The sequence below is a fragment of the Podarcis muralis genome, chromosome 3, assembly GCF_964188315.1.
Source record: "Podarcis muralis chromosome 3, rPodMur119.hap1.1, whole genome shotgun sequence".
NCBI lineage: Eukaryota > Metazoa > Chordata > Lepidosauria > Squamata > Lacertidae > Podarcis > Podarcis muralis.
The window spans coordinates 699,547-724,396 of NC_135657.1; the positions used below are offsets into that span (position 1 = coordinate 699,547).

Here is a 24,850-nt window from a genome sequence, read left to right on the forward strand (position 1 = left end):
CTACCAGCATGAGTTTGACCAAACTGCGGGAGGCAGTGGAAGACAGGAGGGCCTGGTGTGCTCTGGTCCAGGGGGTCACAAAGAGGCGGACACGACTAAACGACTAAACAACGACTAAACAACAGCAGCCGTGCGCACCCAGCTGGTCCCTCTGTCCCTCCCGAGGGAGGTCTCGTTTGGGGGGAGCCTCGAGGAAAAGGCTGGGCCCGAAGCAGGGAGCCCGACCAGGAGCCGAGAACGGGGCTGAGGATGTGCAGGGCAGAAGAAAGGGCGGGGGCAGCCTGAAGGTGTTGCAATTTCTGGCCTCTTGGGCCAGGGCTAAAAAGCAGGCAGGGCCAGAGCTGTCAAGGGATCAGCAGCCTCCCCTGTCCCAGGGACAGTCTAGGGGAGATCTAACAATCTGGCACCCAGGCGCCCCAAGCAGGAGGAGAGCGCCTTTTGCCCTCTAAGGTAGACTGGCTCTGGCCCTGGAGGCTCCATGCAGGAAGAGCCCCAAGGCAGCTGCATGGAGCCAAAGGGGACCCATCCGGCCCAGGATCCTGTGCCCACAGTCGGACTCAGGCGCCCCCAAGCAGGAGGAGAGCACCTCCCCCCCCCCACCTTGTGCAGCTGCCGCTCTAAGATAGATTGGCTCTGGCCCTGGAGGCTCCATGCAGGAAGAGCCCTGAGGCAGCTGCATTGCGCCAAAGGGGACCCATCCGGCCCAGGATCCTGCCATAGCTGTCAACTTTCAGATTTGAAAAGAAGGGATCAGCAGCCTCCCCTGTCCCAGGGACAGTCGATGGGATATCTAACAATCTGGGATCGCAGCGGGAAATGGCGCTGGAATAAGGGAACTTCCCGCAAAAAAAGGGAAGGTCGTGGGGCGCAGGGGGTTCTGTGGTCTATAAGCCACTGAGACTTGGGCTGCCCAGCGGAAGGTCTGTGCTTCCAGTCCCCATGACTGAGCTCCCCTTTCTCTGTCCCAGCTCCTGCCAACCTAGCAGTTCAAAAGCACACCAGCGCAAGGAGAGAAATAGGTACCACTGTGGTGTTTCTGTGCGCTCTGGCACTTTGGAAGACCCACCCGCTTCATTTTTCTGTCCTCTCTAGGAATGCAGCTCAGCTGCTCTTAACCCTTGGCCAGCCCAGCTGGTCCCTCTGTCCCTCCTGAGGGAGGTCTCCTCGTTTGGGGGGAGCCTCGAGGAAAAGGCTGGGCCCGAAGCAGGGAGCCTGGCCAGGAGCCAAGAGAGGGGGAACTGTGGGCTCTCTCGCAGGTAGCCCGGGTCCCCCAAGGGCTGGCTGGAGGAAGCCCTGCCCCCCTGGGAGGGGTCCGTGGCAGGTCACAGGTCTGGACAGGCGCCTCCCTCTCCCTGGCCCAGGTTTGAGGGGAGAAATGGTGTTTTCGATGTTTCTTAACAAGTGCAGTGATAATGTCAAACCTTCTGGTGCTTTCAACCTCCTGTTGCATTTGCTTCAGATTGAGCATTTTCAGGTTGCGTCCCGCAGCGACCCGGAAGTCCAGAGCCCCGTTCGCAACCTGAGCAGAACGCAACCCACGTCTGTGCGTCACGATCCGCCACTTCTGCGCATGCGCGCAATGTCATTTTGAGCGTCTGCGCGAGCAGCGAAACCCGGAAGTAACCCTTTCCAGTACTTCTGGGTCAACATAGGACACAACCTGAAAACGCTCAACTTGAAGCAAAAGCAACACAACTGTATATTCACCCTTTTTAATTTCAGGTATCTGAACAAGAGTCACAGAGGCAGATCTTCATTTGCAGTTGTCATAATATCACCTTCACCTCCTTTTTCTCCTCCCTTGTCAACTTTTGCACTGCAAAACCATGCTTTCATTGCTTGTTTGTTTGTTTGGGGCGGGGGGAGTTTGTACAGTGGTACCTTGGTTCTCAAACTTAATCTGTTCCGGAAGTCAGTTCCAAAACCAAGGTGCGCTTTCCCATAGAAAGTAATTCAAAATGGATTAATCCATTCCAGACTTTTAAAAACAACCCCTAAAACAGCAATTTAACATGAATTTTAGTATCCAACAAGACCACTGATCCATAAAATGAAAGCAATAATCAATGTATTGCAGTCACACAATCAATCAGTAACTGAACTGGGTTCGACAGTCACAGAAACAAACCAAAAAAGCCGAAAAAACAAAAATGCAAAACGAATAGCAAAAACAGGCAGATCTCAGCGCACCACTCAAAACGGAAGCGTGGCACTCAAAACGGAGCGCATTTGGCTTTGCAAAAAGGTTTGCAAACCGGAACACACATTTCGAGAATTGCAGTGTTTGGGTTCCAAGTTGTTTGAGCACCAAGGCGTTTGAGAACCAAGGTACACTGTAGTTTAATGGTAACACTGTTTCTGATTTTATTCCCTGACTTTTGTTAGTTGGGACGGCCTTGTGAGTTTTCTCCGTGGGAAATTCTGGGAATTGTCCAATCCCTGTGCAAACCGCTTCTCTGGAACGGATTTATTAATAAAACTTACACGCTGGTGGGATTAAGAAAGCCACACAGGCACCTCAAAGCACTTCACAAAAGAGCAGCAGGCTGTATTCAACTGTTTTTATTAAAAAAAAGAAACGGAAACAAAGGGATCCGCTTGGCTCACTAGTATGTGTAGAAAAGTCACTGGGAAGCAGCGAGGGCTGGAGGGTTTTGCAGCCTGCCAAAGGGGGCCGCCAACCCAGACCCAAAACGAACAGAACTTGGTCCTCGGGAAGGAGGAATGTCTCCAGCGCTGGGCCCAGGAAGCAGCTCAGCCCCAGAGGGGAAGGCAAAGAGCCCCACAGAGCCCGTCCTGGAGGCTGGAAGACAAGAGCTGGGGAGGCAGGGAGGGTGGGGCCTTTCCTGAGCTTGCTCCCCCCCCCCCCAGGTTCCCGTGCTTCCCCCCCCAGCATGGAGCTGCCCCAAGGCTGCCTTCCTGCAGCGCCGTTTTTTGCTCTTTGGTGGAGGAGCCAGGTGGGCAAGGCGGACCGGGGCCCAGAGTCCCGCCCAGGCGGCTTCAGTACCGTCCCAGGACGGTGGCCAGCAGGGCCATGCGGATGTACATGCCGTTCTCTGCCTGCCGGAAGTAGGCGGCGCGCGGGTCCGAGTCCACCTCCACGCTGGAAGGAGAGAAAGAGGGGGGAAGTCATGATTGCCTCTAAGTCAGCAAGCGCTCCAGGCCACACACAGACCCCTTGCCCTTCCGAGGGCCCAGAGCTCTGCACACGGCGTGCTTCTCCTGTGCAAGATGCTTTGCCACCCGCCCTGCGAGGTAGGCCACTCTTCTACCTCAGCTCCAGTTCCTGCATTGCGGGGGGGGGGGGGGCAGATGACCCCTGGGGTAGGAGTGCAAATATCCAGAGTGGGGGGATCAGGTGGGATTGCTATGAGACAGTATGCATCAAGCAATTGTGTCCGCTATGAAAGCATGGCCTTGACTGGGTTTGATTCACTGGCAATAATTTCTGATCAAATCCCACAACCTTCTGCATCTCTGGCTATTTCCTCTACTGCCTATTTATCTAGCTTGACAAGTCATGTGCACAGCCCAGCTGCCAGTTGCTTCCTCAGGCATCCTCAGTACATAAAGATAGTAGGTTACCTTGATGTAGTTTAATCTTTAGATAGATCTTAGGGGCCAGGAAGAGAGTTCACAGGGAGATGATAAATACTCTTTCCTTGCCATCCTTCTGTCCTCTCCTGTTTTATTTATTTTATTTACTCTGAATTGCATATGCTCAAGTAGGAAATTAGCCCTTTGTAGTTTTAACTTTAACTTTGTCCCCACGTGGGGTTTTTGCAATGCTCAGAGGAAATCTGATTCTTACGAACACTGTGCAAAAAGTTCTTTTGTGAATAAAACGACCTGGGCCGGAGGGTGGACAGGAATTATTATTATTGGCACCCCTCCCAGAGTCTTGCTGCTTCAAGCCTCTGTGTGTATTTCATCAGAGTTCAATCCTTGCTTTGCTTTGGGAATGCCACACCCTGGGCCTCCCTTCCAACTCTGATGCTCTGTGGTTCTACAGATCCCAAGGCGACCGACTGAGGCTGGGCGTTCCCATCACCAAACTACGCCCCCCCATCTGACACCCCCCTCTACTGCTCCAGAGTCTCAAAGCAGCCAGAAGCAAAGAAACAGGGATGAAGCTGTGGACTTCTGCTGCTTATGAACCTGCCCCCCCTGACCCACAGGTCTTGATCCTCCTACATGGGGGCTCTGCTGGGTCCACCACTGCTCCAAATTCCTCGGCTCCACCCAAAATGTCCCTTCACTCCATCTGGTACCCTGAAGCAATTCCCTGGCCAGCAGTGCCCCCTCCCTCCCCGCCCTTCCGCACCTGATCTCGTTGACCCGGGGCATCGGGTGCATCACCACCATCTTCTTCTTGGCCCGGGTCATGATGTGAGGGGTCAGGATGAACTGCCCAAAACACTGAGGAGGAAGGAGAGGAGCACAGCCAGTGAGCATGTGGTTGGGGTGGCCCCACCCCACCCGCCCAGGGACCCTCTTCTCCATCCCCTCTGGGTGGCTTCAGGGCCTCCGAGGGCCAGCCTGGCCCGGAGGGAGGGAGGCCTTTGGGGCGCCATGGGGTGGGGGCAGCAGTTCAGGGCCCCTTCCTCACTCACCGCCTCAAACTCCTGGACTGAGGCGAAGCGCTCCTTCTGGATGCGGGTCATGTAGAGGACGTCCGTGTCGGGTAGAGCCTCCTCGATGTTCTCAAACTCCTCCTGAGAATTTATTACCGCAATTAATTAATATTGTGTTGAAAGCCGCCCAGAGTGGCTGGGGAAACCCAGCCAGATGGATGGGGTATAAATAATACTATATTATTATTATTATTATTATTATTATTATTATTATTATTATTATTATCTTTAAGGTGGTGCATGAACCATTAAAAGTGGGCTTAGAAGTTAAAATGTTGCTCACCTCCAAGTTTAAACAGTCTAAAAATGCCCAAATCGGTTAAATTTGGGAAGGGAACAGCTTCCGTAAGGTAAAGGTAAGGACACCCCTGACCATTAGGTCCAGTCATGGCAGACTCTGGGGTTGTGGCGCTCATCTCGCTTTATTGGCCGAGGGAGCCGGTGTACAGCTTCCGGGTCATGTGGCCGGGTCATGTGGCTGCTTCTGGCGAACCAGAGCAGCGCACGGAAACACTGTTTACCTTCCCACCGGAGCGGTACCTATTTATCTACTTGCACTTTGACGTGCTTTCGAACAGCTTCTGTAGAGAACAGCAGGGAGGACCCCCAGCGCAGCCCCTCCCCCTCACCTGCTTGATCCCCTTGGAGGCCACAAAGTGGAAGATGTCGGCCGGCATGCGGAGGTTGGGTGGCGTGACGTAGCGCAGGCTGACCCGGTAGAGGGTGAGGAGGCGAGCCAGAGAGTGGACGGTCCGGCCGTGCTTCAAGTCGCCCACCATGGTGATCTGGGGAGAGGGCAGAGGCAGCTGTCAGCACCCCTGGCTGGGGGGGGGGGGAGGCCCCCACAAAGCAGCCACCCCCCAAACCCCCCGAACGAGGTCCCCTCACTCACCGTCATGCCATTGACCGTGCCCAGCTCCTCCCGGATGGTGAAGATGTCCAGCAGGCCTTGCGTGGGGTGCTCCCCGACCCCGTCACCCGCGTTGATGACAGGCTTGCGGCAGTGCTTGGCAGCCAGCTGGCACAAGGAGGAAAGAGGGAGTCAGCAAGGGCGTTCCTGCAGAGCCCTTTCACGGCCGCCCTGGAGAGATTGTACCGACCGCGGTCCCCATTTCTTCCTTTCTGGGAGATGGAAGCCCTATTGCCCATGGCGGTTCCCAGGGCCACATGAGAGCCCAGGGCTCAAATTCCCACTTGGCCATGAAGTTCTCACTGGGAGTGACCCTTGGGCCACTCGCTGCCTTTCTCAGCCTGGCCGACCTTGCAGTGGGAGGTGGTTGTGGGACGGGAATGAGGAGTCGGACCCAGGAGAGTTCATGGGGTGGGGTCTTGGGCCAGCCACCACCTCTCTCAGCCTAACCTACTCTGCAGGGTCATTGTGAGGATGAAATGGGAAACAGGAGAAGCACATACGGCACTTTGAGCTCCTTGGAGAATAAGGTGGTCCAGAAGTGCAAACAAACAAACAAACAAACAAACAAAGGCTTTAGGGAACTGAGCCCCGCTGATAGCATAGGCTGGATCTGTTCCTTCTCAACACTGGAACGGTCATCCGCATATAAGAGAACCGGGAGGGGTGTACCAGCCAATTTAGGGGGGGGTGAGCATTCTCTTTCTCCATGTTTCCTGCTAAGTTCATACAGAAGTTGAAAAAGGAGGCGCAAGGACACAGCCTTGTTTAACACCATGGGAGTTTTGGATTTCCTCGGATAAATGGCCCTGCCGGTCACACCTAACCCGGACCCAAGTGTTTTCGTATAAACTGCGGTTAAGACACAGTAGACGTCTGTCTATGTTTGAGGCGCTTAGTTTTCCCCAAAGCCTATCTCGTGGTATTAAATCGAAGGCAGATTGAAAACCTATGAAAGCTGCGTAGAGGGATCCTCCTTTTCTGGAGGTATATTTTTCCACAAGACGTTGGAGTACTAGGCCTTGGTCTAAAGTTGACCGGTTTGCCCTGAAACCAGCTTGTGCTTCTGTAAGGAACATGTTCTCATTCCTTCCAATCCTCAAGTTTATTACACAAGTGGGCAGCATATAGTTTACTGATAATGCTTAGGAGACTAATTGGCCTGTAATTAGCAGGGTCCGATCTGCTCCCTTTCTTGGCATGATGATTGCTAGACCCCAGTCCTCTGGGACGGTCTCCCTCGGAGGGGAGCAGCCTCTCCCTGGATGCTCAGAGATCCCTTTGCTGTAACCCCTGCACTGCAGGGGGTGGGACTGGATAACCTTTGGGTCCCCCTCCCAACTCGACAATCTAGGATTCTCTTTGCTGCCCCCCCCCCCGAGGGCCCTGCGTCCCATCAGTGGCCTTGGCCGGAGCTCACCTCCACGGCCCCCGGCTGGGGGTGCCTCAGCACCAAGACGTCGGCGTAGCAGCTCATGGTCTGGACCGAGTCCGCCAGCGACTCCCCCTTCTGGCAGGAGGAGGTGGCCTCCGAAAAGGGCAGGACGGAGCCCCCCAGGCGGTACATGGCGGCGGCAAAGGAGCTGCTGGTGCGCGTGCTGGCCTCGTAGAACATGGAAGCCATCACCTTGCCCTGCGCGGGAGGAAGCGGCGGACTTCAGTACAGGCGGGGGGCTCCCCCTCCCCAACCCCCCATCCCCCACCTCCCTGGCTCCCACCTCACCTTGAGGATGTCTATGTTGCGCTCCTTCTGGACCATCATGCGGAGGTTGTGGGCCACGTTGAAGAGGTGAGACATCTGCAGCAGAGGGGAGAGGGGCGCTCAGTCAGACAGGAGGGGGTCTCAAAATGCTACCAAGGGCATTATACTATTCTATGGTGTTCGGCAGCGTTCAGAACATACGGCGTACCGTTCTGGTCGGCACACCTCAAAAAGGGTACTGAAAACTTAGGGAAGGGTCAGACAAGGCCAGTGTGGTGTTTGCCTGTTTGTTTAGAGCCTCTCTGTACAGGGGGGGAAAGAAAGGGTTAAAAATGTAGACCAATAGGAAAGCTGGAGGCGGAGCCTACATGTGTATAAAAGGGCTTAGCCTGAGGTTTGTTGGTGGGTAGCTGGTTGGTTTGAGTGGCTTGGCTGGTTGGGAAAGATGGTTCGAAATAGAGAGACAGTTAGGGGAGTGGGTTCTTGAGTGAGGGGAGGTAGAAGAGAGAGAGAGCGGAAAATAAGACTCAGAAAGTAAAGAGTAACAATGTTTGGAATGCCGGGAAAGTTTGTTTGTGTCTGAAATAAAATACACTCTTCTTTATTAACTTGAGAACCTGACTGAGGCGGAAGTGATTTTACCAGGCAGGACCTGGTTGGTGGCAGCGGATTAGTGGTGTACGGGTCAGTAGTCCGTGAGACGACTGGGGACTCTGTACGAACACGACAGACAGTGACTGAGGGGAGGGAGCGACTGCCCCGTGAAGAATGGTCGCAGCGGTTGGGACTTTCTCAATTTAGAGAAAAGGCAACACACTACCCAAGCTTAAAAACTTCTCCCTGGCCTGCGAGAAAGTGGACACAGAAAAGTTTTCCTCCCTCTTTCGTAACACTAGATCCTGTGGAGATCCAATGAAGCTGGACGTCGGGAGATTCGGGACAGACGACAGAAAGTCCTTCACACAGAGAGCACATGGGTAAACTGTGGAACTCCCTGCCGCATCCCAGTGGCTGGAAACCCCGGGAGGGGAGAGGGCTCTGGGGGGGGGGTCTCCCCTTGGGGCATCTGGTCGGCCCCTGGCCTGATCCTGCAGGCTCCTCTCTGGGCTTCCCCCTTCCCCAAGGCAGGCCAGAGGAGCGGGGTGTCCCAGTGTGTCTCTGCGCGAGTACCTGTCCCTTGGTGAACTGCTTGACGGACAAGACGTGCTGCCCGACCAGCGGGTGGAGGAGCGGCGAAGTCTGGGGGTGCGGCAGGCTCTGCGGGGACGTCTGTCTGGGCAAGGGGCCTGCCAGGTACAGGGGGCCGTCTTGAATCATGGCCAAGTCTGCAGGAGGAAAGGAAGGTCAGCCCTGCGAGGAGGACCAGAGAGGCACCACCCAGCGGGGGCAGCAGGATCTGCCCCTTGGCCTCTCTCGCCACGGTATGGCAGGAGACCACGGCTCCTCTCTGATCCTGGAAACATCCCAGGAAGGCTATCAGTACACAAAGCCCTGAACAACTTGGGAGCAGTTTACCTACGAGATCCCCTTGCCCCACACGGACCCACTTGGTTGCTTGGATCAGCAGAGTGGGCACGGCCACATGGGCTGCGTAATACCCCGTCCCAGTTTGTGAAAAATCAGATCTTTGCCCTCTGGAACTCCCTGCCTATTGACACCAGGCCGGCGCCTGTGCTGTGCTTTATTGTTTAGGAAAGCACATCCAGAGACCTAGATCTAGTTGCTATCGGCTTCTGGTCCACTGCTATTTTAACTTTTCCACAACCTCAAATTATTGCTGCTACCTCTTCATCAATCATTTTATTGCTTTGTCTTATTTGAGGTGCGTGGTTTTCTTCATTTTCTTAAAGCAACCAAGCGGCGCGTCCGCTTTACGAGAGAAAGGAAACGAGCGGCTCGCAAGGAGGAGGAAGGAAACCTCACCTGGCGTCTCCACCGTTTTCTTGACCACTTTTTCCCTGAGATCTTCGGCTGCCGGAGGATGGAGAAAGGAAGAGAAGGACCAGCGTTAGAGAAAGACGGGAGGCCTTTGCAACAGCACCTCTTTGCCCCCGGAAAGAACCCCCCTCCCGCCACCCCCCTGCGCCCGTCACCTGGCAGCCCGGGGTCCGAGGCACGGTGGATGCGGGGGGCCAGGAAGAACCGGGCGTCTCCCACCGGTCCGGCTCGACGGGGGCTGGGCGCTCGACAGCGCAAGGCCTCTGGCTGGACGGTGGGGAGGGGCCGCTCTGGCGTCTGAAAGGGGGGAGAGTTAAGCAATGGGGTGGAGGAATGGCATCTCCCACCTGCTCCAGTGGCATGTGAGGATGACGGACACACAGCAGCAGCAGCACCCCCCCTTGCATGGGGAGAAGGCGTCACAAGGGGTGTGCCCCTGAATTTGTAGGAAAAGGACAGCAAAGCAAAGGAGCGCAGGCGCTAGGGCAAAGACCCCCCTCCCCTCCCCATAGTTGGCTCAAAGCAGGACCAACCCCCCTGCCTGGATTTTCCACGGCTGGTGGGGTCTCAAAGCTGCAACATGGACACCTTTTTTGCTCTGTGCTCAGAAGGACTGGCCTGAGGCTCTGCTTTTGAGTCACCAAGAGATTGTCCCTTAACAGCTTAGGAGCAAATTTATCTTATCCCCCATGGACCCACTTTGGTCCTGCAGGGGCCACCCAATAGCCGTTCTGCACTGGGAAGAACTCGTGTGTGGCAGGACCTGCCCTTTGGAACTCCCTGCCTCACTGTACTCTGTTTTCCCGCTGCTAAAAACATTCTGGTTTAGACAAGCCTGCCCAGGTGTCTGGAAAGTTGGTGCAAAGTGACCTGTTTTAGTTATTTTAACTTCTGTATTTCTTAAAGTGCTCTTGATTTTCTTAAGGTAAAGGTAAAGGTAAAGAGACCCCGGACCATTAGGTCCAGTCGCGGACGACTCTGGGGTTGCGGCGCTCATCTCGTTTTACTGGCCGAGGGAGCCGGCGTACAGCTTCTGGGTCATGTGGCCAGCATGATGAAGCCGCTTCTGGCGAACCAGAGCAGCACACGGAAACGGCGTTTACCTTCCCGTCGGAGTGGTACCTATTGATCTACTTGCACTTTGACGTGCTTTCGAACTGCTAGGTTGGCAGGAGCAGGGACCGAGCAACGGAAGCTCACCCCATCACGGGGATTCGAACCTCCGACCTTCTGATCGGCAAGCCCAAGAGGCTCAGTGGTTTAGACCACAGCACCACTGTAAATTATGTGAATTAAATAAATGCCACACTCCCTCTCCTTCTCTCAGTCCTCCTTCTGCTCTTGCGTGTGTTTCCTGAGGGATCTCCTACTTGGCTGTCCGGAAGCAGCACCCAAACACCCTGCCGTTTCCCTTTCACGGACTAAGCCACCTCTCCTTCATCCCTCTTGGGGGCAGAAGAGACCCTCCTAGCCCCACAGAGAGGGGTGCAGGAAGTGGTGTGGGCAGTCTTGCAGGTGGGTTCCCTCACCCTTCCCGCCCCCCCCTTGGGGGGCATTCTGGGCCCCAGCGCCTACCTTCAGGATCTCTTTGGCTGGCACCGCACTCGGCCATTTCCGCACATCCTGCCCATAGCCTGGAGCTACAAGGACCTGGAAGGAGAGACAGGAGGCGCTCAGAGCCCCAGAAACCCTCCCCAGGCAGCGGCGTCCGCGGGACCCTTCAGCCCCAGGGAAGCGGCCGACCCTGAACATCAGGATCCCAGGATGAGCAGAAGGCACAGGGATTATTTTTGCCAGGACAGCAGCAGGGAAGGAAAGGGTTAAACCCCACCCGGCTGCACCTCCTTTTCTGAAAAGCTGCTCATGAGACATTTTCCCAATTGCAAGCTTGGCATGACATCTAGTCTTCCTCCAACAAGGATAGTTAATGGGTAGAGCTGGTTTGGGCTCATGGAAGCCAGTGCAGCCTAATGGTTAGAGTGCTGGACTGTGACCTGGGAGAGGCGGGTTCGAATCCCCCACTCAGCCACGAAGCTCCCTGGGTCACCTTGAGAGTCACTCACCACCTCTTGGCCTGACCTACCTCCTCACAGGGTGGTTGCGAGGATAAAATGGGAAGGGAGAGAACCGTTACAGGAAAATAAAGGTAATATATAAATGTATTTAATAATAAGGGATAATTTTCTGATAGCAAGAGCTGTTTGACAGCCTCGGAGGTTGTGGTCTCTCCTTCCTTGGAGGTTTCTAAGCAGAGTTTGGAGGGCCCTCTGTCCTGGGTGCTTCAGCTGAGATTCTTGCAGGGCAGGGGCTGGACTGGATGACCCCAGGGGCGCCCTATCCACCTCTGCCATCCTAGGGTTCTATGGCCCACACGCCCCACTCAGCCCCTTCCCTCTCCGCCCTCCCTGCCCCGCTTACCTGCCCGTCGATGTAGGCCACTTCCCCGCGGAGGATGACCCGGCGCACGGTCCCCTTCACCCGCATCCCCTCGAAGGGCGTCCAGCGGGCCTTGCTGAAGGCCGTGTTGGGGGGCACCAGCCACTCCTGCTCCAGGTCCACCTGCCGGCAGGAAACGGCTCAGCCCCACGGAGCCTCAGCCCCCCAGCCCCTGGGGGTCCCATGCCAAGGGGGGGGGGTCGTTCCTGGAGGACCAGGAGCCCTGCAGTTGGTGGATCAGGCCCACCTGGTCCACAGGAACCTGCTTCAGACAGTCAAACCACGGGGTTCCTCTGCGCTGCCTGCAGTGATTGGCAGCAGGGGATCTCCATGGTTTCAGACAAAGGGTCTTTCCCAGCCCCCCGGGAGATGCTGCCAGCGGGGATGGAACATGGGACCTTCTGCATGCAAGGCAGACACCCTGCCCTTGAGCCCCGGCCCTTCAGCAGCCTCTTCTGGCCCCCAGGTGCCTGCAGGAAGCCAGGAGGGCTAGGGGGCAACAGCAGCAGCTTCCTCTCAGAACATAAGACAGTGGAACTCCCTGCAAAAGGAGACCCAGCAATGGCCACCAGCCTAGGGGGCTTGGACAAATCCGTGGGGGATGAGGGGGCTGTCGCTGGCTCTGCCCGGTCACTGGGGGCACCTGGTTGGGAAATGTCCCCCACGGAGGACCTTATGGTGTTCAAATAAAAACATCCACAGGGAGGCTAGGCTGGCCTCAACCAGAGCCAGGGCCTTTTCGGCCATGGCCCCGATCTGGTGGAATGCTCTGTCCCAAGAGACTAGGGCCCTGCGGGACTTGACATCTTTCCGCAGGGCCTGCAAGACAGAGCTGTTCCACCAGGCCTTTGGTCAGGGCGCAGCCTGACTCCCTCTCTCCTTCTGTAATCCCCACAGAACTCTAGCCCCCAATGGTTGCCAGTAATTTGACTCTGAATTGATTTTAGAATAAATTGATTTTAGAATGCATTTCAATTAATTGATTGTGATTTTATGTAAACTGTGTTACTTTTACTGTTGTTAGCCGCTCTGAGCACGGCTTTGGCTGGGGAGGGCGGGATATAAATTATTTATTATTATTATTATTATTATTATTATTATTATTATTATTATTATTATTATTAAATGTATGCCTGGGATACTGGGCTGCCTTTGGCCTGATCCAGACGGCTCTTCTTATGGAACCTCCAGGTCCAGAGGCAGTCTATCTGGATTCCACGTTCTTAGGGGTATTTGGCCCCTGTGAGGAGAGGCAGCTGCTGGGCATTGGCCAGGCAGACGGCCTTGACCGGCAGAGAGAGAGCATCGTGGCTGGAGAAGGGGCTTTCCTGGGCCCCCTTGCCTGTCCTCCCCCAGCCCTACAGAGGGACTCCCCAGGAGGGCTCCCCCCCCCCTCCTGCCTCACCTCGATGTAGGTGTCCTCTTGCAGGGGGAGCCCGAAGATGCGCCGGGGATTCTCGTAGAGACGCTGGACCAGGTCTTCCACGCTGAGCCGTCCCTCGGAGACAGCCGTCAGCAGAAGCGGCAGCATGGTCTCCAGGCCAGGGAAGCCGGGCGGGGGCTCCTTGCCCAGCTTCTCTTCCAGCGTGTGGGGAGCTGAGTGCGAGAGAGACGCGTGGCAGAGACCTGGGCCCCACACAGCGCCCCTTCCCCCCATTTATCTACCCCAAGGAGGTCAAGGTGGTGGGGCGGTTCTCCCTCCCTCTCCTCATTTAATCCTCCACAACAACCCTGTGAGGTGGGCTATGCTGAGAGAGAGAACCCTGTGAGTTGGCTGAGTGAGGATTTGACCCCTGGTCTCTCTGAGGTCCTAGGCCAAGACTCTAACCACTCAACCACACTGCCTCTCTATTAGCTACGGGGCTCTGACTGAGCGTGGCAGGCGGATCTTCCCCCCACGCCCCCCCTTACCGTGGTCCGTGGCAAAGCAGTCGATGGTGTCCATGTTTTCCCACAGGGCCTCCATGTCCTCGCGGGTGCCCAGCATGGGCCGCACCTGCCCCCGGCCCTCCCCGATGCGCCCCAGGTCCTCCTGGCACAGGAAGAGGTGGTGGGGGGCCACCTCGCAGGTCACCTCAATGCCCTTCTGCTTCGCGGCCTTGATGATCAGGATCTGCGGGGGGAGGCGGGGGGGGGGGTCACACAAGCCTTAGCCCTTCAGATCTGCATCACGATGACCTTCCCTCCCCAACCAGCTTCCTGACTCTCCGTTGCAGGAAAAGTGAGACCTGCCTCTGCCCCCCTTCTCCCCTTCCAGTGCCCCCCCCCGGGTGGATTCCTCCCCCCCCCCACTGCTGTTGGTCAACTGGCCCCCTTTGAGCTGTTGCTCAAAACTGCCCCAGTGCCAGCCCAGTCTGTGGGAGTCAGGTGGGATTGCTATGAGGAATTATGAAATATGGAGCAAGCCATTGTGTCAATCTGATTGGTTCTTACGAACACTGTGTCAAAAGTTCTTTTGTGAATAAAACGACCTGGGCTGAGGGGTGGACGGATTATTATTGGCACTTCCTCCCAGAGTCTTGCTGGTCAAGCCTCGTGTGTATTTTATTAACCAGAGTCCAATCCTTCCTTGCTTTGGGAACGCAACACAGCCCCCAGCCTGCTCTCTTCCCACTGCCTCTCACCCCTCCGCGTGCCCAGGTGCCTGCTGAATCAGGCCAGCAGCCCCCCTATCTGGCCTCATCCTGAGTCCTAGCAATCTAGGGCTCTGAGCTTGGAGGCACCAGAAGCGCAGCAGAAGAGCCCGGGTGCTGTACGCCATCTTGTCGGGCATCATGTTCTCACACGGAGCCCAGGAGCCCTCTGCCCTCCTGTGGTTCCCAACCCCTGGGATTCAGCAGCATTGCTGCCTCTTGAGCATGGAGTCAGCGCAGAGCCACAGCGGCCAGGAGCCATCGATCGCCCTCTCACCCTCCATGAATCGGTCTTGCCCTCTTTTCAATCCACCCAAGGCTGGACGTGCTTTGCCAGCCTGGCTTGTCGCCTTGCCCCCTTCCTGCCCTGCCTCTTCTGCAGGAGAAGACTTCCCAGCCAAGGACCCCCTGGGCCGCCACCCCCCACCCCTTCCGACCCGCTCACCTCCTCCTTCCGCGCCACGTGGCAGATGTGGACGGGGCGCTGGTACAGCTGGGCCACCATCAGGATGGCGGCCACCGTCTGCTTCTCTGCGTGAGCCACGATGGGAAGGTGTTTGGGCCACTTTTCAAAGTGCTGCCAGGGCAGAGAGAGAGAGGAGCGAGTGAGGGAGACCCCCTGAGCGCAAAGGGGCGAGGAAAGGAGACCCCCCCCGGGTGCAAGGGGGCGGGTCGACCACCTCCCCAATATTCATATGCTGCTTGATGCAATTCTGATTCTAAACGCAATGTAAGGTAGTCTCTATGTGAGTATATTGTATTCAATTATGGGGTCTCAGAGTTTTTAGGGGGCTAACCAGACTGGAATAGCTTGGATAGCAGGCTTGTTGGTTTTTGAATGTCTGATGAAGATTTTTTCAATTTCATTGTTCTGTATGGGGCAATGACAAAGATTATCGTATCAATGGTGAAATGGCGTACAAGTGATGAAAGAGATTCACACAGACTTCCTAAGCATCTTGGCTTGTCTAAACAAAAGAGCCCTGTGATTCCTGATATCAATAGGCAGGGAGTTCCAAAGTCTAATTGCGGCTGCCCTAAAATGCTGAATTCTTACAGAGGTTGAACGGGCGTTACAGGGCACCTGTAGCTGTGCCAGTTCCCCCAAAATGAAGCAGCGGAGCAAGGCGATTTTGTGCTCTGGGGTGTTGGCCGAAGGCCTCCCCCAGTTAAGACAGGATTCCTGGACCCCACGGTCTGCCTCAACGTGCGTCTCGCACGCCCGACCCACCTCCATCCACAGGGAGACGTTGTCCATCTTGAGGTCCGAAAAGGTGTCGTTCAAGTACATCTTCAGGCCAGCGGCTGCTCCGGCCAGAGGCCCCAGGGAGCCGGCGTTGTCCGAGGAGGCGCCCACATAGAGCGCATAATCGCAGCGGGCCCCGGCCTCCGCCAGCTGCGGGATGGGGGGAGAGGGCAGAGAGGCAAACCCAGTTTCACAACGTGGCTGGCACACCTTTCGCCACCCCCAAACCAGGAGGTACAGACAGTGACCCCCCACCAAGGAAGAGCCCTGTTGGGGCAAAGGGAGCCCATCCAGTCTCAGAGAGCCAACCAGATGCCCATTATGGGAAACCCGAAAGCAGGGTCTGTCGCCCACCTCCCTTCTCCGCAGTCACAGAATTGTGAGCTGCAAGGGGTCCGGAGGGTCATTTAGTCCAACCCCCCGCAAGGCGGGACCCGCCAGGCAGGAGCCTCTTTACCTTCTGTGCCAGGGCAAAGGAACCGGCGTCAATGATAGCTGGGGAGGTGTTGGGCATGGCACACACCATGGTGATGCCGCCAGCCAGGGCGGCTGCTGTGCCGGATGCGAAGTCCTCCTTGTGGGTGGCCCCTGGCTCCCGAAGGTGCACATGGACATCAATGAGCCCTGGAGGGGGAGAAGGGGGGCCAAGGTCAGCGGAGGGAGCCCCCCCCTGGGGAGTCAGGCAGGTGCCCAACGGGTCCAGCTCAGCCTCCGCCCAAGGGGGCACCCAGCACAGGCTCCTCCAAGCACTCATCGCCCCATCGCAGGCAGAATGGACTTGCTGCCAGGCAAAGGCGCTCAGGACGGCAGCCTGAGTTGCGTCTGGTCCAGCACCCTCTTTTCACAGTGGCCAAAACCCCCTCAGAACTTGCAGTCCAGACGGACTGCCTTTGGAGCTGGAGGTTCCATAACGCCCAGTATAAACCGAAAAATGTCAAGTGCGCAGGCGATGGAGCACACCGTCTGGGAAACCGAGGCAGGGTCGGCCAGCCATGGTCTGTTCAGAGTGGCAGGATTTAGTGTCTGGGGCCCACAAGCCATGTGGGTCCAAGTGACTGATGCTTCACTCCAGCCCCACGGACAGAACTCAAGCCAGGTCTGCCCTCTGACCCCACGGATGGAGGCAGGACCCCAGCGCTGGCAAGTGAGGGCCAAGAGAGGGTCAGGATGGGCTCAGGGGGAGATGCTCTTCTGCCCCCTAATGCCCCCCTCCCCCTGGCACCCCCATATCCCAGCTCCCACCTGGCAAGCGGATGAGCTTCTGCGAGGTCATGCAGTCCACGTGCATCTTGAGCGGAGGAGCCCCTCCAATCTGTCCAAGGGCCTGCGGGGAGCAGAGGAGGGGGTCACAACTGCCCTGGAATAGCCCCAATGCTTGCCCCCCATCCTCCCCATTCAGAACATTGAATTGGGGTCTCCCACCCCCAGAGCTGGCAACCCCCCCAAATGCCCCCGCACCTCGACGAAGAGCTTGGTGCACTTGATGTCGATGATGAGGGGCACGGAGTAGTCGATGGCCAGGCGCCGGGTGCGGTAGCCCTTGGTGACGAAGGAGGAGAGTCGGCGGCCGCCCGAGTTGCGCATGGAGAGGTTGATGACCAGGTCAAAGTGGTTCTCCGCCAGGTAGTCCAGGATGCTGCGCTCCTTGCCGGCCACCTCGCCCCCGTCGGCCTCCTCAAAGTGCCAGTCCACAGCCATCACCTGCCGTGGGAGACAAGGGGGGAGACCCCCGTCCCCAGGTCAGCCACACCCAGCAAGGACAGAGTGCCAGTTCTGCCCCCGGGGCCAAGGGCTGGCCGGGGAAGGGCCATGGGAGGCTAGGGATCAGGGAGCCACCGGATTCCTGCATTGCAGGGGGTTGGACTAGAGGACCTTTGGAGTCCCCTTCCAACTGCACAGCTTTAGGATTGAGGGCACCCCATGCCTTGCCTCCTCCCCATAGGAAGGTTCTCCCGAGCCCCACATGCAGTGAGGCACAAACTTAGATTGAGATTCCTTGGGGTCCCTCCCAACACGACAATTCTAGCATTGGGAGGGAGGGAGGGAGGGAGGAAGGGAGGCATTTCTAAAAATGTCAGCTGGGGGGGTGGGGGAAGTTATAATGCTGTAGCATGTTTTTAATATTCAGTTGGGAGGCACCCAGAAGTGGCTGGGGAAACCCAGCCAGATGGGCAGGGTATAAATAAAGAATTATTATTATCACCATCAACACCATCATTATTATTATATGCCAGACTTCCAGTCCCTCCAGGGCTGGTACAGAGGGTAAAGGTAAAGGGACCCCTGACCATTAGGTCCAGTCGTGGCCGACTCTGGGGTTGCGGAGCTCATCTCACTTTACTGGCCGAGGGAGCCGGTGTACAGCTTCCGGGTCTTGTGGCCAGCAGGACTTAGCCACTTCTGGCGAACCAGAGCAGCGCACGGAAACGCCCTTTACCTTCCCGCTGGAGCGGTACCTATTTATCTACTTGCACTTTGAGGTGTTTTCGAACTGCTAGGTTGGCAGGAGCAGGGACTGAGCAACGGGAGCTCACCCCGTCACGGGGATTCAAACCGCCGACCTTCTGATCGGCAAGCCCTAGGCTCTGTGGTTTAACCCACAGCGCTACCTGCGTCCTGGTACAGAGGGAACTGGCCCTAGAAGTCTTCACAGTGCCCCCCCCAGGGGATAAGAGGGGGGGTGTCTACTGCACTTGGTAAGGGAGGGGGCCAAATGACACTCCGGTTGTTGAACAGAGTAGCATCTCCCCCAACCCCACAGGGCCTTGGAAGTGGATGAGAAACGATCCCTTGCCCCACTCCCCCCTGCAGGGACCCTTTCCATCCCTCCCCCCAACCCCCCCCCCCCCGCGCAAGGCTCAGCCATCAGCCCAACTGACAGGGATGTTAAGCGCTGCAGCCCCTGCCCAGCCCACCTTGATGCCGTGCTCCGTGTAGAAGTCGGCTGTGCCCAGGCTGGCATAGAGGTTGTATCCCAGGCCCTCCAGGGTTCGCACGGTGGACAGCAGCTCACTTTTGTTCTGGAAGAGATGCCAAGGTCAGGCCACGTGGCAGCGCCCCTCTCACTGCCTCCCTCCCGGGGTGAGGGTCTTCACGGTCCTGGGTGGGTGCTGCCACCACCCGGCCTTCTCCTGCCACCTTGTGCCAAGCGCCCGCTTCCACAGGCTGGCATCAGAGGAACCCAAGAACCCAGGGGGGCCCATCTAGACACCCAGCTCCTCTTCAAGCTCTTTATTTAACAGCCCCGAACAGTTTCACACCCTCAGCAAACTGGGCCACTTCCCTGATCACCCCAAACTCCAGATCAAGTTAAAAAAGCTCAGGTCTCCTTTCCGATCCTTGAGAATTGACCATTTACTCCAACTCTCTGCTTTGTGTTTCTTCAGCAGTTGCTTGGCCTACAAGACGGTCCCTCCTCTTATTTCCTGACTGCTAATTTGAGTCAGGAGCCTTTGTCCAAATCTGCTACGTCCGCCAGGACCCCTCTCCAGACACTCTTAAGAAACTGTCTCTTCCCCTCCGCACAGGACTTCCTCCTCTCTTCCACTATGGAATTCTGGGTGCTAAATGAAAATGCCTTTGGGGATGTGTGGGGCGCTGCTGGGCCCCCTCCTCAGCCCCCCCCCGCCCCCTCCCTGCCCGGCTCACCTTGTAGCTTCCAATGGTGAGCAGGATGTTCTTCCGGGGGATCTTGAACCCGGTGCTGAGCATGGCCTTCAGGTAGGCCTCGCAGCGGTTCTCCCCAAAGCAGGCCACCTCACCTGTGCTGGTCATCTCCACGCCCAGGACCACGTCGGCCCCTGCCAGCCGCGAGAAGGAGAACTGGGGCACCTGTGGGCAGAGAGGGGCACAGGGATTTAAGTGTTTTAAATTGGTTGCTAGCCGCCCTGAGCCCAGTTTCCTGAACTGGGAAAGGCAGGGTATGAATAAAAGTTTTTGGTTTTTTTTAATTTCTTTTTATTAAGTTTCATGTAAGTAACCAAAAAGGAAAACAAATCCACAGTTACAAAAAAGGAAAAAAAATTTAAATAACAAATATCTAAACAAACATAAAAGTAAAAGTTTATTTATCAACCTGAAGCATTTTTGTTAGGGACTGTAGGAAAAGACCCGCCAAGGAAACTGAGAAATATCTTCATGTGTGTGACAAGGGCGGCAAGAGCCTTAATAGCACAAGGATGGAAGAATGAAGAAATCCTGAGTAAAGAACTGTGGGAAGAGAAACTGATGGACTACGCAGAATTGGCAAAACTGACACATGACAAGGATAACTGTGACTTTAAAGAGGAATGGGAACCCTTTACAAAGTATTTAAAAAAACATCAAAGTGAACTGGACTCCTTGGCAGGTTTTGAATAAACATACACAAACTTTTTATTGATAACATTTAGATAGATAAATTAAGGATCTGTACAATTCTGCAATGTGCTGAAAAACCAGAGAGAGGAGCTGAGGGAAGTCGGGGGGGGAGGGGGGTTTCTTTTTTGGGGGGAGGGGGAAAATGGGGAGGGGGGGAAATGAGGATGAATTCCTAATAATTTTTTTTTAAAAAAATATTTATTAATTATTATTTCTGGGCCCCAAAGAAGAGGCTCCTCGGAGAACTCGGGGGGATCCAGCTGCCACAGCACCCCCCCCCAGGAGGCCCCCCCAGCCACTCACCTTGACCCCCACGATGCCTGTGCCGGCCATCAGCCCCACCGGCTCCACCTCTTCGCCCATGATCACCTGCGTGGCCAAAGCCACCAGGTCGACACCCAGGGTCTTGGAGACGAAGGGGAAGGAGCGCGAGACCCTCACGTTGCACTCAATCACCTTCAGCTGGTCATGCTGCGGAGGAGGAGAGGCAGATTGGCCAGGGGTTCAAAGGGGGGCCACGTGGCCCCAGCCCACAGCCCCAAGTGCATGGGGATGCGCCAGGCCCAAGCCAAGTTCAGTGCCAAACAACAACAGGGGCTGAAAGGTTTCTGTACAATCGCACGCCGGGGGTCTGCATATACATGGAAATCCTGTCTGGCCAAGCCCTGTGAGAATCCTCCCTTCTCGCAGAGATCCTGTGCCAAGTGGAACTTGCCGGACAGGGAATTTGCACGGTAAGCCCAGCGCAAAAAGAATGAAGTTCATCGCATGCTCAGCGCACTGGCTCCGGGAAGCTGGCGCAAGCATGTCAGAGCCTGCACGCTGCCCCCAAGCGTGAAAGCTCTGTCTGCCTTCATAGGACTGTAGCGCAACTAAATACATGAATGCAGAAAATAAATATTATAATATGTTGTGAGTCGGGAATACTTCCTTTATCAGTAAGAGTACGGCTGAGAACCTTGAAATATTGGTTCTTCCTGCATTATAGAGCCCTGTCTCCTAATTCTCTCCTTTACGACCTCTTAAGGGATAATGTAATTTACAAGTTATCATTGACTTGTAGGAGAAAATTGAACTTGATAGGGCTTAATCTAACTGACTTTGAAAATTCGGACCCCAAAGATGCTTGGGAAATTATCAGGCAGTCTTACAGAAAAAAGTATCCACTCTTGAGGTTGCAAAGCACAGAACTTGCTCTCCTCTTTATTTAAATCTCCCTTTGTATAGAGATTTTCAAAAGGGATACATGACAAATCTGAAGAATCATGAATTATTGCAGGCTGTTTATGTTATCCAGGTTTAATATGTTTCCCTCGATGATAGTGAGAGGAAGATATTTAGCTCTCCCAGAATCAGAGCGTCTCTGCAAATGTAGTAAACAGGAACCTGATACTTTGGAGCATATTTTCTTTTCTTGTGATTTTGGCATTTGTGCCAGAAGACAATTATTAGAGGCCTTACAACTCAATAGGCTGAATTCTATGATACCAACGGTTCAGGACCTGCTTTCGGACGGGAATGATCAAATCACTTTAATAGTGGCTGGATATTTCCGTTCCACCTTAAAAGGGAGCAGGCTTTGTGAGTCACAGAGTCTGCGTATTTCCTGTTGACAGGAAGTTTATGTTTTCTGTTGCTTTCGTTTCTCTCTCTCGGTGCCTGAACACTGAAGCAGGCGGTCATGTTTTTTCTCTGTTCTGACTAACGCAGAATAAACTTATAAATAATGCTCTCCTGCGTGCATCTTTCGCTGTGCATTATTTGCTGATAAGAGTGTGCACCAGCCCTGGAATGTGGCAAGCTATTTCTGGAGCTCGTGTCGCTAATTGCTGATACTGCGTGTCTACGGGAGATCAATCGACGTCCGGAGGCGACGTGGGGCCATGATGGACTTTGTCTCCCTGGCAGTATCCCAACAGAAAGACTGGGCCGTTATAAAGAGATTTAGTGGTTCTTAATTGATCGGTGATGTGGTAGTGTTGTATTGTATAGTGTTGTAATGCAAATTGATTTCCTCTGGAGTTAAAGATCTGACTGGGACAAACCTTGTTATGCTAAGCTCGTATTTTGCACAATTTGTATACGGCATCTGTTTGATAGTGTGTGGTTTGCTATGCCTAATGAAGGATATTTGATTGGAAATATTATAAAGAACCAGCCTGCCTCCAACCATGTCTGGTTGAAAGGGCGCAAGTTACATGCGCATCAGATGTGATCATATTGCAATAGAAAACTTGGCCAAGCAAACCTGCCAGAGACCCCCACAGCCTGATAGGGGGGCCCCCGATGGCGGACAAAGGGGTCTGTCATTGCCCCGCCCCCCTCACCTTGGCGATGAGCTGGAGGTTGAAGGGCCCCGTGACCTGGAGCTCCTGCCCGATGGCATGAACAATGGCCTTGATGCGCTCCAGCGTCTTGGGCGTGATGTCCTGCGGGGGCGTCACCAGGGTGGCATCCCCCGAATGCACCCCGGCGTTCTCCACATGCTCAGAGATGGCAATGGCCACCACCTGCCCGTCACAGGCCACGGCGTCCACGTCAATCTCCTGTGGCAAGGGGGGAGAACGAGAGCCCAGTGAAGTGTGTGTTCACCAAACCCCCAACAGACACCCCCCCTTCATGCTCTCCTGGGGGGGGGGCGCCTCTGAGCTTCACCGGGCACTCAAAAGCGCAACTCCTGCCCCCTGCTCCTCTCACGCCAACAGCCACCTTTGCGGCAGTGAAAGGCGGATGAACATCCACTGCGCCACTTGGAGGGCTCACCCCCAGATCACAAAAACCACCCCCTTTATCCCCCCAGCTCTGAATCTGGAAGGGGTAGAGATGGGAAGACCGGGGGTGTGTGTGTGTGTGGAAAAATTGGAAAAACCCAGTCCCCCACCCCACAATTTCCCCATCTCTAGGAAGGGGAGAATAGCATCTGTTTTTGCGTTAGGGAGTCTGTCTGCCGGATCAGACCATTGGCCCACCCAGTCCAGGATCCTGTTCTCACAGCATCTGACCAGACAGACGGCCATTATGGAAAACCCACTAGCAGGATCCGAGCGCCAGAGTCTCCTCTCCCCTCCTGTGGCTTCCAGTGAGTGGAATTCAGAAGCATTTACTTTGGACTTTGGAAGAGTATCAGGGCCATCGAGGGGCCTCTCTTCTCCTGCCTGAATTGGTCTGGTCCTCTTTTGAAGTCGCTGGCCACCCTTGCCCGGTCCGGTGGCAGGGAGTTCCAGAGTCTAACTCCCCTTTCCCTCTGCCCCCGCACCTTGGCCTCCTGGATGAACTTGGAGATGACGACCGGCTGCTCCTTGGAGACGGCCACGGCGTTGCAGAGGAACCTCTCCAGGTCGCTGTCCGAGTAGGCCACGTTCATGGCCGCCCCGCTGAGGACGTAGGAGGGCCGTACCACGCAGGGGTAGCCCACCTTGCAGCAGAACTGCTTGGCCGACTGTGGGTGGGGAGGAGGAAACAGTCAGCGGGCGCTCCAGGTCAACAGAGGGACCACTTGGGTTTCCAGGGAGAAAAGATCCAGGGGCTCCCTCTGGCCTGGGACCCCGGGGTCCATCCATTCTGGACTCTGCCCTGAACAAGGGCAGCGAATGACCCACAGCCCCAAGGGGGAGCATCTTGCATCAATTTCCAGACCCAATTCAAAGTGCTGGTCTTGACCTGTAAAGCCTTAAATGGCTCAGGACCGCAAGACCTCAAGGACCGCCTCTCTCCATATGAACCTACCCGGACCCTGAGATCACCTTCTGAGGCCCCTCTTCGTGTCCCTCCTCCTTGAGAGGTCCGGAGGGTGGCAGCACAGGAACGGGGCCTTCTCTGCAGTGGCCCCTGTCTGTGGGATGCTCTCCCCAGGGAAGTTTGCCTGGTGCCTTCATTACACACCTTCAGGCACCAGGCAAAAACGTTCCTTTTTAACCAGGCCTTTGGGTGGTCTGATCGGCATCCTACGCCCTTCTAAAATGAGACCCTTTTCTGTGGGGGTTGTTTTTATTTTGATCATGTATGTTTTCTGTGAACTGCCCTGTGACCTCTGGGCATAGGGCGGTATGTAAACTCAGATAAATAATAAGAAGATCAGAAGAGACGGGCTGGACCAGGGCAGTGGCCGCGAGAATAGCATCATGAATTTAAAACAGCCATGACCATAAGGTGGGTCCTAAAAGGCACAGGTCAGGGGGGCAAAAAGGAGGGAGACCCACAGAGAAGGCCGTCTCTCCCTGGGCCCCCCCAGAGGGCGGAGGATCTACCAGGAGGGGCCCCTCTGCACCTACGGGTGTCTGCAGGGAAGGAGGCGGCCTTCAAGGGATTTGGGGCCATTTAGGGCCGTGATCCCCTTACTATTCTTCCTGCATTGCATGGGTTTGGACTAAATAATAATAATAATAATAATAATAATAATAATAATAATAATAATAATATTTATACCCCGCCGTCCCCAGCCAGAGCCGGGCTCAGGGCAGCTAACACCAGTAAAATTACAGTAAAAACATAATAAAAAAGGTAAAGGGACCCCTGACCGTTAGGTCCAGTCGTGGCCGACTCTGGGGTTGCGTGCTCATCTCGCTCTATAGGCCAAGGGAGCTGGCGTACAGCTTCTGGGTCATGTGGCCAGCAGGACTAAGCAGCACACGGAAACTCCGTTTACCTTCCCGCCGGAGTGGTACCTATTTATCTACTTGCACTTTGACGTGCTTTCAAACTGCTAGGTTGGCAGGAGCTGGGACTGAGCAATGGGAGCTCACCCCGTCGTGGGGATTTGAACTGCCGACCTTCTGATCGGCAGCCCTAGGCTCTGTGGTTTAACCCACAGCGCCACCCGCATCCCTAAAAAGAACATAATAGGGGGAAGAAAACCAATTTAAAATACAGGTTAAAATGCAATGACTCCTTGGGGTCCCTTTCCAACTGAGTTGGGCCTGGAAAACTGGCAACCCACCCCCTTCTCACAGTGGCCACCCAGATGCCCAACCCGGGGAGCCCGCAAGCAGGATT

The 24,850-nt window shown here is 55.4% G+C and overlaps 1 protein-coding gene across 1 annotated transcript in view; it reads right to left on the reverse strand.

Annotated features, from left to right (window-relative positions):
* Window positions 1-2,547: 2,547 nt before the first annotated feature.
* Window positions 2,548-24,850, reverse strand: part of CAD (carbamoyl-phosphate synthetase 2, aspartate transcarbamylase, and dihydroorotase) — a 45,067-nt gene continuing 22,764 nt past the window's right edge. Inside the window, exons 21-44 of the mRNA XM_028725358.2 lie at window positions 23,115-23,297; window positions 22,186-22,404; window positions 20,162-20,329; window positions 19,148-19,330; window positions 18,415-18,519; window positions 16,958-17,200; window positions 16,742-16,823; window positions 15,957-16,123; window positions 15,485-15,649; window positions 14,699-14,830; window positions 13,532-13,733; window positions 13,026-13,216; window positions 11,603-11,743; window positions 10,760-10,834; window positions 9,340-9,481; window positions 9,170-9,217; window positions 8,417-8,571; window positions 7,268-7,342; window positions 6,965-7,177; window positions 5,527-5,652; window positions 5,264-5,419; window positions 4,614-4,715; window positions 4,325-4,419; window positions 2,548-3,103 (exon numbers count right to left, since the gene is read on the reverse strand). Of these exons, the coding sequence (XP_028581191.2) occupies window positions 3,001-3,103; window positions 4,325-4,419; window positions 4,614-4,715; window positions 5,264-5,419; window positions 5,527-5,652; window positions 6,965-7,177; window positions 7,268-7,342; window positions 8,417-8,571; window positions 9,170-9,217; window positions 9,340-9,481; window positions 10,760-10,834; window positions 11,603-11,743; window positions 13,026-13,216; window positions 13,532-13,733; window positions 14,699-14,830; window positions 15,485-15,649; window positions 15,957-16,123; window positions 16,742-16,823; window positions 16,958-17,200; window positions 18,415-18,519; window positions 19,148-19,330; window positions 20,162-20,329; window positions 22,186-22,404; window positions 23,115-23,297 (3,471 nt within the window). The 3' untranslated portion in view covers window positions 2,548-3,000. The remainder of the gene's footprint in view (window positions 3,104-4,324; window positions 4,420-4,613; window positions 4,716-5,263; window positions 5,420-5,526; window positions 5,653-6,964; window positions 7,178-7,267; window positions 7,343-8,416; window positions 8,572-9,169; window positions 9,218-9,339; window positions 9,482-10,759; window positions 10,835-11,602; window positions 11,744-13,025; window positions 13,217-13,531; window positions 13,734-14,698; window positions 14,831-15,484; window positions 15,650-15,956; window positions 16,124-16,741; window positions 16,824-16,957; window positions 17,201-18,414; window positions 18,520-19,147; window positions 19,331-20,161; window positions 20,330-22,185; window positions 22,405-23,114; window positions 23,298-24,850) is intronic.